The 15,939-nt window shown below is 35.2% G+C and overlaps 1 protein-coding gene across 2 annotated transcripts; it reads left to right on the plus strand.

The window, feature by feature from the left end:
* The first annotated feature begins 1,261 nt into the window (after positions 1-1,261).
* On the plus strand, positions 1,262-15,667 carry bub1ba (BUB1 mitotic checkpoint serine/threonine kinase Ba). 2 transcript variants are annotated; one of them, XM_083562287.1, is made up of 16 exons: positions 1,262-1,306; positions 2,795-3,034; positions 4,748-4,845; positions 7,557-7,681; positions 7,762-7,796; positions 8,202-8,304; positions 8,531-8,618; positions 8,862-9,112; positions 9,292-9,443; positions 10,501-10,629; positions 10,718-10,803; positions 13,773-13,931; positions 14,018-14,154; positions 14,671-14,815; positions 14,920-15,056; positions 15,152-15,667. In XM_083562287.1, coding segments are annotated over exons 1-16 (2,031 nt in total). In that variant the 5' UTR covers positions 1,262-1,305; the 3' UTR covers positions 15,297-15,667. The 2 variants fall into 2 exon arrangements, with proteins under 2 accessions (XP_083418413.1, XP_083418414.1); XM_083562288.1 differs by lacking the exon at positions 1,262-1,306 and adding an exon at positions 1,480-1,931 and having other exon boundaries at positions 2,844-3,034.
* The last annotated feature ends 272 nt before the right edge of the window (positions 15,668-15,939 follow it).

Consider the following 15,939-nt stretch of genomic DNA (forward strand, 5'->3'; position numbering starts at 1 on the left):
GCAATGGAGGATTTCTAGAATATTTATTACTCAGTAAAAATAATTGCAATCCTAGAATAAGATTTATGTATGAATAATTTTAGTATTATATTTCTTCATTTATTCATCTTCCTTAACTGATTTTGCTGGTAAGTGTTATGGTTAATCCGAATATTTAATTAATTTAATTAAAAAATCCTGTATAAAGTCCATTACAAGGTTCTACAAACAAACAAGCAAAGATGCACAACACACACGACACAATGAATTTAGAGTAGTAGTTGATCCAATCAATTAACTGGCAAGTTCCAATGAAGAAAACATGGTGGAAGGAAACTAGGTATCATGTAGTGAACATGCAGAACTTCATATAGTAACTGGTACTGTTTAACCTTCTGCCATTGAAAAAATGTACCAACAAAACCCACTGTACCGCCTTAATGCCCATCAATATTATTACCTGCAAAAAGTTATTTTTATAAATACAGACACCCCTCTCCCATTCATACATAGGCAAGTAGTTTTAGTCTGAATAAGAAACAACCATTATTAAATGTAGGTTATATAGGCATCTTAATAATATCCTGCATGTCTTACCATACAAATAAAACCTGTTAACAAGTATATAGCACTGAACAAATGGTTTAAATGTGGTTTATATAACGACCTGTGCATCTTTAACATGTCACAGCAACAGTAAAAAATGGCATTAACATTACATTAATATTAACAAAAACAACCATATTTAGCACCTGGTACAATGCAAAAATGGTACAATGGGAACGTTAAAGCAAGATCGGGTAAAGAAACAAAAGAAAAGCATTTATGTAGAGTATTCAATATTTTGTACACAGTTTTAGCATCCCATTGCATTGTTTTTATTGTGCAAATATACTGTTTAATAAACCAAACTTTATAAAACTTTTATTGAGCAATGCTTTATTGTAATCTTAACAAATTAGTTCTTAGCTGTAAATCACAAGAAATGCTTACACAATATCAAACATGTTTTTGTCTATCATTAAATAACATTAATCCCCTTACATGGGTCTTTTACAAATCTTAAACAAATAGAATATGCAAAACCTCAAAACATATGCAAGCTTCAATTTGTGTATGTTTATTCTTATTCTTATCTTCTACTATTGTTAATGGGATGTTGGTAAACCAACTTTAGGTGCATTACTGCCACCAACTGGATTGGAGTGTGAAGTGCCGAGTCCAAAAACAAATATATATATATATATATATTGGTCTCAAATTCTGTCAAATATGTTAATCTTACATCCTTTATTACTGCTGAATGAACTTATTTGAACACTGGTAAGTGTTAATTTAACATGAATATTTAATACCTCTTGTTCTTTTGGCATTAATAAATGAATAAAAAAATAAAATAATTAAAAAAACCGAGAAGTTAGAGACGAAATCCTTCACTGACCAATCAGATCGCAGCTTCCTTATGAATATTCATAATCCATTGTTAAGACGGTTTGAAAACCGGAAGTTGTACCCAACGATTTGTTTACACGCTTTTTTAAGACGTGGATTAATTTTGCATTTAATGAATTGATTATGTGCACGATATAAAAATAAAAACCGCAATGGAAATATTTTAATTACAAAAAAAAAATAAAATAAAAAAAATCTCAAGACCGATTGATTACTACGTCGTGGTCACGTGACAGGGTTTGAATCAGGCCGGGTAGAAAGGTGGTCGATTTGGAAGCAGTTAGTAACGTTTCAGTGTTTGTTATTTTACAGTCAGCATTAGAGATATTTAACGTTTTATACTTGGATTGCGGCAAAACACTCATAGATTTTCGTTGTATGAGTTTCTCTGATGTTTTTTTCCCCCATCCTCTTAAGATAGCTGTGTTAGTTAAAGTAAAAGTACAGGGAGATTAGCGGAACATGGAAAAGTGGGAGTTCACTACACAACAAACCAACACGTGAGTAGATCCTCAAATGCTGAACAATTTACAACGTTCACCCTGATTATATAACTTAATTATCTAGTACATCCAGCACATGTAAGGACACACTGCTTTACAAAAGAGAATAAAGCTTATGATAGTGAGAGTCATGTAGACCAACCGTCTCTGTAGACACCTTAATACATGTCACTGTGCTGTGTTCAGTGTTTTTACTGAAAAAAGACAAACTATTTTTGTTTATGTATAGTTCCTTTAAACACTGGAGATGCTCTTTCTTTTGGCTTATTGCCAATTTATTACAATTTGCTTAACAAACACTAACAATTTGCAAATTGCAATTTTTTTTCCAATGCTATAGCTTTAGAACCATTTACTTGTACTTTTCAACAATGTCAACACATCTCTGTACTGCTATAACCTTTATATTTATTCACTGTACATATGTTTACATATATACATATATTACATTCTGTACATATACAAAATATTTGTCTGCATTTGTCTATTTGCACAATTGCTACTTTTTGCACTTCTGGGAGATGCCAAACTGCATTTCGTTGCTGAGTACCTGTACTATGGTCTGTCTGTCTGTCTGTCTGTCTGTCTGTCTGTCTGTCTGTCTATCTATCTATCTATCTATCTATCTATCTATCTATCTATCTATCTATCTATCTATCTATCAAATAATTTATTATCTTAATGATTTTTTTGACAAATGATTCTGATTATTTACTATTCAGTAATATAATAGTCTAGGGTTAGGCCACATGATGTTATTAAAGACACGGGTTGGTGGATGTAAAACAGATATGCACAGTATATGGTACCCTGGTAGTTAAAAGAATAACGCACAAGCATTGATAGCACAGAACAAACAGTGGAAACACCTTGGCTTGATGTGTCTTTGTCTCTGTTGTGCTGTCACAGGTGCCCATTAAACCCTGTGGAAAATGGGATCCCTTCATCATGGAGTAGGACCCAGGAAGAGCGTGTTAGCCAGACTAAAGAGCAGCTTGGCTCAGAACGGAGCATGTACTGTAAGGAGCTTGTGTTTGTAGGTGAAACAGAGTTTTCATTTGAAGAACTGCGTACCCAGCGGTATTATAAACGGCTCAATGGTATGTCTTAAAAAAAAACCCACTTGTTCTATTGTGTGTAATTAAAATACTGTGTTTTAAATTGCCAACTTATGTTTATAAAATTACATTAGTATTTAAATGGTTAATCTATAGACTATTGGAGGTTTAGACTAGTGGTTGATCTATACCATACTCCCATACCATAATAAAATGTAATAACAAATGAATATACAGTAATTCCCGTTTATCGCTGTGGTTACGCTCCAAGACCGCCCGCGATAAATGGACGCCACCCCTAAAATGCTCTTTTTTTTTATAATTGTCTAAACCGTAATTCTTCCTCCCACACACTTTAAACACACACAGAAAACATTTGCAAGAATATAGCGAGATTAATTTTGTGTAAATTGGTAGAAATACAGTTCACTGTATCACATTTATAGTGTCACATGTACTGTACAGTATTTTATATATACAGTACTGTATAAAAAATTTACTTAATTATATAATGAGTAATTATAATTTTATTAATACATTTCATTATTTCAACATAAAACTAAATGGTCTATCGTGCTATCCACGAGAGACCGGAAAAATCAGCTTATGTGGCAAATGGAATTCCGCGATAAACGGTAAAGCAGGAATTATTGTACCATCATTAGACATCCCTCATGCATCCCTATCAATTAATTTTTTCAAAGTTATGTTGGTTTTACCAGAGTTACAATTAACAGACATCACTTTTAAGCACACAGCTGCTTGAAAGCCATGTTAAAACTCTATAGGTAACTTCTAATTTATGAATATGTGAATGGATGTTATGGGTGTGTCTATACAACGATTGACAAAATGGTCAGTCCAGACAAAGCTTCATTTTTTTGTGTTCTGAGACAATAATGTAAAAAATACTTTAATTACCGCATTTTTCAGACTATAAGCCGCTACTTTTTTCCCACGTTTTGAACCCCGCGGCTTAAACAACGAAGCGGCTAATTTATGAATTTTTTCTGGGTCTTTCCTGGTAGAGTAGTAGTTGATCCACAAACTTCAAGCCAAAAAAACTGAACCCCATAACATTAGACCAATGACATTTCTGAAAGGAAACGAAAAAAAACGCACCTCACCTGTGTTCTGAGCTGCACGGCATCGGGAGAAAAAACTTCCATCGGGTGATTTTTAAACACACAGCGATGCCAAAAGATAAACTCCAGAGAGAAATAGTTGTGAAAGGAAGGAGGAAGACAATGAACAATGACTTTTTTGGTAGGCTACTGTTTAGATACAAGCCATTTTAACGCGTTGAGTCGGGGTGAAGGGAGAGCTCGCTTCTGGCATGCTATTCCCAAAATACCGCTATGCTCCTAAAGGAAGCATAGCGGCATTTTACCATGTGTAACGTGTCTTTAAACCTGTGTAAAGTACATAAGTGTAGACACCTGCGGCTTATAGACAGGTGCAGCTTATTTATGTTAAAAATAAAAATATTTGTAAAATTCAGTGGGTGCGGCTTATATATGGGTGCGCTTTATAGTCCGGAAATTACGGTATTTCTTCTTATTTTATCACATCAAGTAAGATATGAAAAAAAAAAATAGCTTTTTATAAGCTTAATGCAGAGTGGCGAGAGCTACCTTCAAATGCATCCATTCCAAATACAGTCCTCAGTAATCAGAGAAGTCAAGTACATCAGTTTATTTAAATGCTCTTAAAATATGTTAAAACGTTGTTAATTTTATTTTTTCTATTTGTCAGAAAAAGTCTTACATTTAAGCAAAGTCAAAGAAGAGCTGAAGTGTCAGGTTGAGCAGAAACAGAAACTTCTTCAAAAGAGTGATGCCATCCAACATCAGGTATGTAGTTCAGACCAGGTCTATACTAAAGCAGGTAAATATGAAACACCTTTGTGTTAAACATTTTCGCCTAATTTCCAATGTGGTGTTTAATGCCAACATGTGTCGTATGAATCAGTAGATTTAATGGCATTCAGACAGCCACTGGACTTTAACCATGAACAGAGACCTGGTTTTGTGTGTGTGTGTGTGTGTGTGTGTGTGTGTGTGTGTGTGTGTGTGTGTGTATCACCGTTCAATTTGTTATTACAGCATTAAATAAAAAATGCCTAACGCAGAAATGAGCATCACAGTGATTTTCATCAGCTTTGGTTGCAGATACCTTGATACTAATTTGAATACTTTAATTTGTTCAAGTTCATGAGGACATGGACCCAGTAAATATGCAGGAAAAAAACCCTATATGTTGGTCCCTCAGCAAATGTTCCGCCCTTTAAATAATTATTTTAATTTAAATATATATATATATATATATATATATATATATATATATATATATATATATATATATATATATATATATATATATATATATATACTTTTATTTTCATTCATAATAAGACAAACTGGAGAATTACTATGACATTTTCTTCAGAACACTTGGTCAACCAATGTAATATGCAGTAGTACATACTTTTGGCTAAAGTTCCTGAAAACTGAGCAGTTAAACTTTCTGCCCTTTTTTGCTACTGCCTCAGGAAACAGGTTTAATTTTTTCCCCTAGATATATCCAGTGCTTGCTTTACTGTGGGCTGTGACAATGGTGTGTCAGAGTAGCATAATGAATAATTACAAGCATTACATGTGAGCTGTTCTTTTCACATCACTGTTGGAATTAAGGGGCAGTTAGAGCAATCATTTAGTGTCATTAGGGCCTGGCAGAACACACAGCTTGACATCCTGCTCTAAAATACAAGAGTTTGGAAAAATTTTACAATTTCCCCCATGTACCGCCTGAACTAACACAAGAGATATGTTTGTGCTGTGGAGTCAACTTATCAGCAAAAATGAGAATGGGAACGTCATCTTATTTTGTGGTGCTTTTTCCCTAACTATTTTGCAAGTTTCCCACTTAGAAATCATGGAGGGGTCTGAAATTGTCATCGTAGGTGCATGTCCACTGTGAGAGACATAATCTAAAAAAAAAAAAATCCAAAAATCACAATGTATGATTTTTAAACTATTTATTTGTATGATACAGCTGCAAATAAGTATTTGAACACCTGAGAAAGTCAATGTTAATAGTTGGTACAGTAGCCTTTGTTTGCAATTACAGAGGTCAAACATTTCCTGTAGTTTTTCACCAGGTTTGCACACACTGCAGGAGGGATTTTGGCCCACTCCTCCACACAGATCTTCTCTAGATCAATCAGGTTTATGGCCTGTCGCTGAGAAACACGGAGTTTGAGCTCCCTCCAAAGATTCTCTATTGGGTTTAGGTCTGGAGACTGGCTAGGCCACGCCAGAACCTTGATATGCTTCTTACAGAGCCACTCCTTGGTTATCCTGGCTGTGTGCTTCGGGTCATTGTCATGTTGGAAGACCCAGCCTCGACCCATCTTCATTGCTCTAACTGAGGGAAGGAGGTTGTTCCCCAAAATCTCGCAATACATGGCCCCGGTCATCCTCTCGTTAATACAGTGCAGTCGCCCTGTCCCATGTGCAGAAAAACACCCCCAAAGCATGATGCTACCACCCCCATGCTTCACAGTAGGGATGTTGTTCTTGGGATGGTACTCATCATTCTTCTTCCTCCAAACACGTTTAGTGGAATTATGACCCAAAAGTTCTATTTTGGTCTCATCTGACCACATGACTTTCTCCCATGACTCCTCTGGATCATCCAAATGTTCATTGGCAAACTTAAGACGTGCCTGGACATGTGCTGGTTTAAGCAGGGGAACCTTCCGTGCCATGCATGATTTCAAACCATGACGTCGTAGTGTATTACCAACAGTAACCTTAGAAACGGTGGTCCCAACTCTTTTTAGGTCATTGACCAGCTCCTTCCGTGTAGTTCTGGGCTGATTTCTCACCTTCTTTAGGATCTTTGAGAACCCACGAGGTGAGATCTTGCATGGAGCCCCAGTCCGAGGGAGATTGACAGTCATGTTTAGCTTCTTCTATTTTCTAATGATTGCTCCAACAGTGGACCTTTTTCACCAAGCTGCTTGGCAATTTCCCCGTAGCCCTTTCCAGCCTTGTGGAGGTGTACAATTTTGTCTCTAGTGTCTTTGGACAGCTCTTTGATCTTGACCATGTTAGTAGTTGGATTCTTACTGATTGTATGGGGTGGACAGGTGTCTTTATGCAGCTAACGACCTCAAACAGGTGCATCTAATTTAGGATAATAAATGTAGTGGAGGTGGACATTTTAAAGGCAGACTAACAGGTCTTTGAGGGTCAGAATTCTAGCTGATAGACAGGTGTTCAAATACTTATTTGCAGCTGTATCATACTAATAAATAGTTTAAAAATCATATATTGTGATTTCTGGATTTTTTTTTTTTTTAGATTATGTCTCTCACAGTGAACATGCACCTACGATGACAATTTCAGACCCCTCCATGATTTCTAAGTGGGAAAACTTGCAAAATAGCAGGGTGTTCAAATACTTATTTTCCTCACTGTGTGTATGTATGTATATATATATATAAAATTATTATTATTTTTTTTTTGCCAATTATTGTGATGCTCATTTTCATTTATAGGCACTTGATGTACCACAGTGTTCCCTCCAGACTGCTGATGTCAGTTGTGCTCCTGTTGTTCCCAATGAGCCTGAAAAATTTACAATTTATAGTGAGCCTGAAATAGCAAGAAACTCATCTATGAGGTAAATGGTGATAGCATTGATTTGAGTAATTTTCCTTTTGTTATTTGATTTCAAGATTTCTTTATATATTTTTTACCCAGAAACAGCATAATAAACAATGAAGACATGGCACAAGGTAAGCTCCAATTTTTCTGGATGTCCAATAGATTTTTTTGTTTGTTAGTAGGAATTCATTCACTTGAATTAAACACTACAGATCCTGAGTCAAGCGAACTTATTGTAATTATGAGACTGTTTACCATACACACGTGATCAATAAGTTATAAGATAAAAGTATTAAATACTTGTGATAAGTTAGATTGCTACAAGAAAATGTGAAGATTATCTATTATTTAAGCAGGTTTAAGTTTTTTTGTTTTTGTTTTTGCTTGAAGTAGTTTAGATAACATCAATTAATTTAAACTGCCAATGTAAAAGGAGCAGAAAAATCCTTGAAACAAACAGATATACTGACTTTCAGTACCATACATTTCTTTTTTTTTTTGTATTCCAGTTTACTTATTTTATTTCCATCCTCCAGGTACAGGTGGTGTTAAATGGAGGAATTCACAGGCACCAAAATCATTTGATATACATGATGAGAATGTTCTCTTTGAGAAACCCTCTGAGAAGCCAAATACAAGGTGAGTTGATGCTTTATATTTATTTTTGATTGATTACTCCTTTCTAATTTCTTTTTTTATAGCACTGTATTTTGTAATTAAAATCAAGTCAACATTTATACTAATAGTAATCTGTATGTTTGCTTTTTCTGAGTAAAACATTTTCACACACAGCACAGGTTCATGCTTAATCTTAATCTAATTCTAAAACCTAGCCATTTATGAATGATTCTCATTTATTTCAAAGATCATCTTCCATGAGCCTTAAATCTCTGAAGCTGCCCACCTCTATTTTGAAATCCAGAAAGCCTTCATCAGAGTGTCCCAGTGATAAAGTAATGTTTTTTTATTTGAATATTTCAGTATTTTGTATTATTTACTATTTCCTAGTTTTCATACAGTTTGGGCTTAATATTTCTTTGTACTTTATAATGAATACGTAAAAAAAAAAAAAAAAAAATATATATATATATATATATATATATATATATATATATATATATATATATATATATATATATATATATATATATATATAATATAATATATTATAATATAATTTTTTTTCTCTCTATTAGGATGCTTCCCTTTCACGCTCCGAGGAGGCTATTGTCAATGCCCACTGGAATAAGACTCTCTGCCAAAGCCCAGATGACACTCGTGATTTTGTCCGTGCTGCTCAACTGGCCTCCACACCATTTGGAGGAACAGGGAGGCAAACCACCTCCGAAAGAGGCCGAGTAGAAGAACAAGAATCCCTCCACAAATCTGGCTCTGTAATCTTCAGAGAGCCAACATCTGAAGCTAGAGCAGAGCCAAACAAGTTAAGGTACTTCTAATTCTAATCATCTTCAAACGTTAGGACACAAAAGCTTCATATCTCTCTCCTACCTCAGACTTTTGCTTGTGTGTTTTACCAAATGATGTATATGAGACAGTAAGTGTTGATATGAAGGAATATTTTTATGTAATTTGTGTCCTAAAATCTGTATTTATGTTCACACACAGCCCGATCCAGGAGATCAGTCATGAATGTGGTTATACCTCTTTAGTGTCGTCCTATCCTCTGGAGCCAGAATCACTTCAAAGAACCACTCTTTCGGAAATTGGAGATGTGATTCAGCCTACTTCATTAAATACAGTTTCTGCTCCTGCCTTTGGTGAGACAATCGTCTGTGAACTGTGGGGGGGCTGGGAGTTCTATAAGATGCATATGTTTCATTCATGCACTGTATGTACATGTGTGTGTTTATTTATTTTTATATATATATATATATATCACTTTTTTTTTACGCAAATATATTTAAACGGCACAAATTTTATTAATGCACAGTTAATGCAGCACGCATTTCTGTTGACCATTTTTAATAAAAATTTTATTAAATAGGAGGCGAAATTAAAACCTTCAATGCAACACACATTTATTAACGACACCCTTTCTTTACTCGGTCATAATAATACATTCACTTAACATTTGTTTTACTTATGTGCCAAGTCTTAAAATCCACGAAACACATATCCGGCAATTAAAACCGTCTGTGTGGATGCATAGCAAAAAGTTCCGTTTGTGGTCCCGATGATTTACCTAATTTAAAACACCATAATTACTTAACATATTCTTGTAAATGTTTGTCTTCATGCTCTATGTTCAGTATGGTTTCACTAATAATTAAACATACATTTGCATTAAGCATCCATATTTGTCCATGTTGATTAGAGTATAAAAAATTTTAAGTATTTATTTAAGATGCATTTAGAACATAAATGTGCGAAAGTTGCAAATAATCACAAGTTAACTCGTGACAATCGTGCTATAAATTGCGATTAAATATTTGAATCAATTGACAGTTAATATGGACTAATAAACGTTTACAGATCATCTGCAGATAAAATCCCACCAGCCCATTTAAATCTTTCTAGTGAGTGTAATAACAAGCAGTATAACATGCTTGTTATTGCAGTATTACGCCATCAGGTGGCGTTTAAACCCCTAGAATATTCCAAAAATCCAATGAATGTTATTTAAAACAATTATACATTTCAAAAGTTGCAGGTCTAGCATTTACTTAAAAAAACTTGCATGCTAATTACAATTAACCTGAGTTATGAATTCAGAAACTGTGTAAACAGGGTCAATTAATGGTATATAATTGCTTCGCTAAGCTGCTTTGTCGCTGATTTCTGAAGATATCTAGCATTTGTTCTGTAAATATTCAGAGCCAGAGAAGGTAAATCCATGCAGTCTGGATGCCAGAAAAGCACTGCTAAATAATGTGGACCTGACTTCTATGGCTAACTTCATCAGGAAGGCTGGAACTTTACCTGACCCTAATGACCTGCATTTTGGTATGGGAATAAATTTACATGACTATTACATTTATTTATCTAAATTGACATGAAGATCGTTCGAAATGAATATTATTTATCATTTCAGATGGTGAAACATTGTTCTTCCTCAAAAAGATGGGCGATCAGGGAATGTGCTTATACTTTTCAAATGGTGGTAGTGTGCTTGTCAAGGTATGTCTTGAGTGCAAATAAACACTCAGTTAGGTACATTCTCATTACTTAATAAAAGTTTTATAGTATTAGATAATGTTTTTGAATGTTGTTGGTGCTTTTTTGTTCCCATGAATATCATCAGTAATGTAAACCTTTTTTTTTGGTTTGTTTAACTGAAATCGTCCTGCTCCCTGTATTTTATCTTGTAAATATTTATTCGACTGCAGAATAAAAAAAAAAAAATTGTTTTAAAAGTTAGGAATGCTATTTTTGTATGTGATTTTAAGTCTTTTTATTCAGAAAAGTGTGTGTGTGTATATGTGTGTGTGTATATATATATATATATATATATATATATATATATATATATATATATATATATATATATATATATATATATATATATATATTATACATTATACATATACAGATCTCTCTCTATACACACACATGTATACATATATATTCACACACACATATATACACACATATATGTGTGTGTGTATATATGTATATATGTGTGTGTGTATAGAGAGAGATCTGTATATGTATAATATATAGTGTGTGTGTGTGTGTGTGTGTGTGTATATATATATATATATATACAGTGAGGAAAATAAGTATTTGAACACCCTGCTATTTTGCAAGTTCTCCCACTTAGAAATCATTGAGGGGTCTGAAATTGTCATCGTAGGTGCATGTCCACTGTGAGAGACATAATCTAAAAAAAAAAATCCAGAAATCACAATGTATGATTTTTAAACTATTTATTTGTATGATACAGCTATACTGATACAAGTATTTGAACACCTGAGAAAGTCAATGTTAATATTTGGTACAGTAGCCTTTGTTTGCAATTACAGAGGTCAAAAGTTTCCTGTAGTTTTTCACCAGGTTTGCACACACTGCAGGAGGGATTTTGGCCCACTCCTCCACACAGATCTTCTCTAGATCAGTCAGGTTTCTGGCCTGTCGCTGAGAAACACGGAGTTTGAGCTCCCTTCAAAGATTCTCTATTGGGTTTAGGTCTGGAGACTGGCTAGGCCACGCCAGAACCTTGATATGCTTCTTACAGAGCCACTCCTTGGTTATCCTGGCTGTGTGCTTCGGGTCATTGTCATGTTGGAAGACCCAGCCTCGACCCATCTTCAAAGCTCTAACTAAGGGGAGGGGGTTGTTCACCAAAATCTCGCAATACATGGCCCCGGTCATCCTCTCCTTAATACAGTGCAGTCGCCCTGTCCCATGTGCAGAAAAACACCCCCCAAAGCATGATGATACCACCCCCATTCTTCACATTAGGGATGTTGTTCTTGGGATGGTACTCATCATTCTTCTTCCTCCAAACACGTTTAGTGGAATTATGACCCAAAAGTTCTATTTTGGTCTCATCTGACCACATGACTTTCTCCCATGACTCCTCTGGATCATCCAAATGGTCATTGGCAAACTTAAGACGTGCCTGGACATGTGCTGGTTTAAGCAGGGGAACCTTCCGTGCCATGCATGATTTCAAACCATGTCGTCTTAGTGTATTACCAACAGTAACCTTGGAAACAGTGGTCCCAGCTCTTTTCAGGTCATTGACCAGCTCCTCCAGTGTAGTTCTGGGCTGATTTCTCACCTTTCTTAGGGTCATTGAGACCCCACGAGGTGAGATCTTGCATGGAGCCCCAGTCTGAGGGAGGTTGACAGTCATGTTTAGCTTCTTCCATTTTCTAATGATTGCTCCAACAGTGGACCTTTTTTTCACCAAGCTGCTTGGCAATTTCCCCGTAGCCCTTTCCAGCCTTGTGGAGGTGTACAATTTTGTCTCTAGTGTCTTTGGACAGCTCTTTGATCTTGACCATGTTAGTAGTTGGATTCTTACTGATTGTATGGGGTGGACAGGTGTCTTTATGCAGCTAACGACCTCAAACAGCTGCATCTAATTTAGGATAATAAATGTAGTGGAGGTGGACATTTTAAAGGCAGACTAACAGGTCTTTGAGGGTCAGAATTCTAGCTGATAGACAGGTGTTCAAATACTTATTTGCAGCTGTATCATACAAATAAATAGTTTAAAAATCATATGTTGTGATTTCTGGATTTTTCTTTTAGATTATGTCTCTCACAGTGGACATGCACCTACGATGACAATTTCAGACCCCTCCATGATTTCTAAGTGGGAGAACTTGCAAAATAGCAGGGTGTTCAAATACTTATTTTCCTCACTGTATATATAGTGTGTGTGTGTGTGTGTGTGTGTATATATATATATATATATATATATATATGTGTGTGTGTGTGTGTGTATGTGTGTGTGTATGTGTGTGTGTGTGTACACATATGTGTGTGTATGGAAAGTCAATGTATGACTGTCTATATAGAGGTTCATGTGTGAAAATCCTTTATATTGGGGTTTAAACATGGGTTTACAGGCACAGCATTTCAGAATCACGTAATTTTAATGTTCACTCCACAGAGGGCAGGAAATTTTGTAGCAGGTGCTGCCAGTTCTAATAATCAATTCCCTACAGTCTTATCAATACAAGTTAGGACATGCAATTTGAGGTTTTTCATCAATTTAGTTTTTACTAACTAAGCAATTTTAGCAGGTCCTGTGAGTCGTGTAGGTCTCTTAGAATGTTCCTTCTTTTCCTTTTACTGTATCCTGCAGAAAGCAGTGAGAATTTGTTTTCTACATATTTAGTGAGAAGCAGGATTTATAAAAATATTTCAATAACAGAATTTCAGTCGTATGTGTGTTCATGCAGAAGGACGGGATGCTTTTGGCACAAACACTACTTTTATTGATTTTCTTTTTGTGTGCTTGCTTTTTTGTTGGAAAGACCTGCTATAAACAGTATAAAAATCGCTTTGTACCATAATCGCTTTGTCTGTTGCCTTCATGAACGATTTCGAAGTGCTAAAATGTTTTTCATGACAAAAAAAAAAAAATAATAATAATAATAATAAAAATAAAGTCTTATATCTTTCTTTTACAGTTGGATGAATCTACAGTACCTTGGGATTTTTATATTAACTCTCAACTAAGGGCCAGGCTGCCTGCTGAGCTTCAGCATTGTCATTCTCATAGCACCTGTTATCTGTATGAAAATGGATCTTGCACCTTGTGGCAGGTTCCTCAGGGGCAAACGTTACAAGTAGGGATCTCCATTTCTTTTTGCAAACAGTGGTGCTGTATAAATCATTACTCTGTTTATTTAAAAGCCTATCTGTTTCTGTATAGGAGTTACAAGAGGACCACATGGATATGCGGGATGTTCCGCTTTTGGCCATGCGGTTGTTGGAGATGGTGAAGCGGATGCACTCGTGTCGGCTTGTTCACGGGGTTTTGAAACCTGAAACACTAATGGTGTGCCACAGGTACAAATCAGAGACACTGAATCACACTGAAAGTATTCAAGCTTATTGCTTTTCTGTTATAAAAATAAAGAGATGCCTCACCGCAGTGTCACTGCTTATAAGCAGTTTCACCTTAGATAAGGTGAACTCTAAGATAAAAAAGACCTGTCTGCATGTCCAGGCATGCATTTCTTACTTTTCACACCTCTCACTGTAGGTTTATTGTAGTTAATTTATGTGTGGTGGTCTGTAAAAACCAGTGACGAAATGAAAATGACATTTCCCCATGTAAAGATATTTCTTTTGTTGCACATTCAATTATTAAGGTGGGGAAAATAAAAATCATAATTAGGTTGTATAATAAACGTCTTATTATTGTCAGGTACATGAACATACCTGCATATTTTAGTTCTGTAAAAATGTTGATTTTAATATCGATTTAAATTTTATATCAAAACGTTATATACAGGGATATAGGCATCACATACCTCACCAGTACTTGCCTTCAAACTCTGTTATAATGTTTATTTGTCCCAGCTGTGAAGACAGTGTTATCAGCATGGATTTCTCAAATTCATTGGACTTGGAGCTGCAGACTGATGTGAAGACAGTGCAGTCTCTTCCCTCGGCTCAGGACTACATTAAAGAGGGTTTATTGTTGCCCTCCGCTTCTCCTTACCAGGTAACTCTACTATAGCTTTCTTAGAGTGCTATCTCTTCTGCAACCAAATTTGCAGCACAAAACAACAAAATATGCTCCTTATACACTTTTCATCTTCCTAACAGGTGGATCTCTGTGGCATTGCAGAAATCGTGCATTTGCTACTGTTTGGAAAAAACATGAAGATAATTAAAGAGGAATCTTACTGGAAATTGGGAGAGGACTGTGGACCTCTGGATTGGCAGAGTGCTCTTGGCCTCAGGTAAGGGTATATAAATGTATTTAATTGCTGTTTCACTTTGATTATGATTTTTCCTTAATTTGATGAGTGGTAACCTCTTGATTTCTCATTTTCAGCAACCAGCTTCGGTCATTGTGGCAAGACTTTTTCCACAACCTTTTGAACCCAGAGGACGACTCAACAGAGTTAGTTTTGTCCAACCTAATCAACAACTTCAAGAATGCTCTCTATGAAGGCTTGGAGTGCCCTTTGTCTGTGTAATTTATGCTGTCAGTCTCTATTCTGTTTTTATATGTTTCACTCATCTGGTCTTACTCCTGTCACACATTTTCTATGTTATGTTTTGTTATCTTGTTTTAGATTTTCAATGATTTTTCGATAATTATTAAATAAAGAATGCATACATATTCTTAATTTCGCTTAAATATCCTATACTGGACTGTTTTTTTTTTTTATTGTACAATTGCAAAATATGGCAATATAAATGCTTGTTTTTCCCCTTAATTTTTATGAATAATATTGAAATGAGGGGGGAACTTATAATCAATAATTGAACAAAAGTCACCCATTATGAATTGCATCACTATTCAATTTTATGCAATTAAAACTGAACAGGATTATTTTGTTTCAAATGTTTTATTTGAGTTTCCTTTGTGCTTCATCAAAGCAAAACATATTGGCTCACTTACTGTATAAGTACTTTCTAAAGCAGAAAATTGACAACCCACAGAGTTTGAAGTTTTCCCTACTACCTAACATGAGTGGTAGTAGCTGATCAGCTTGCATTGGGTGTCAGGAAAACTCTACAGCACTAAATAATAATCTATACTTTAAGCCTTTCATGTAATGTGAGCTTTAAGGCAGTTGAGACTACAGGTGTTGTATCTTTGTTTGCTGGGAGGAG

The sequence above is a fragment of the Silurus aristotelis genome, assembly GCF_946808225.1.
Source record: "Silurus aristotelis genome assembly, chromosome: 15".
NCBI classification, from domain to species: Eukaryota; Metazoa; Chordata; class Actinopteri; order Siluriformes; family Siluridae; genus Silurus; species Silurus aristotelis.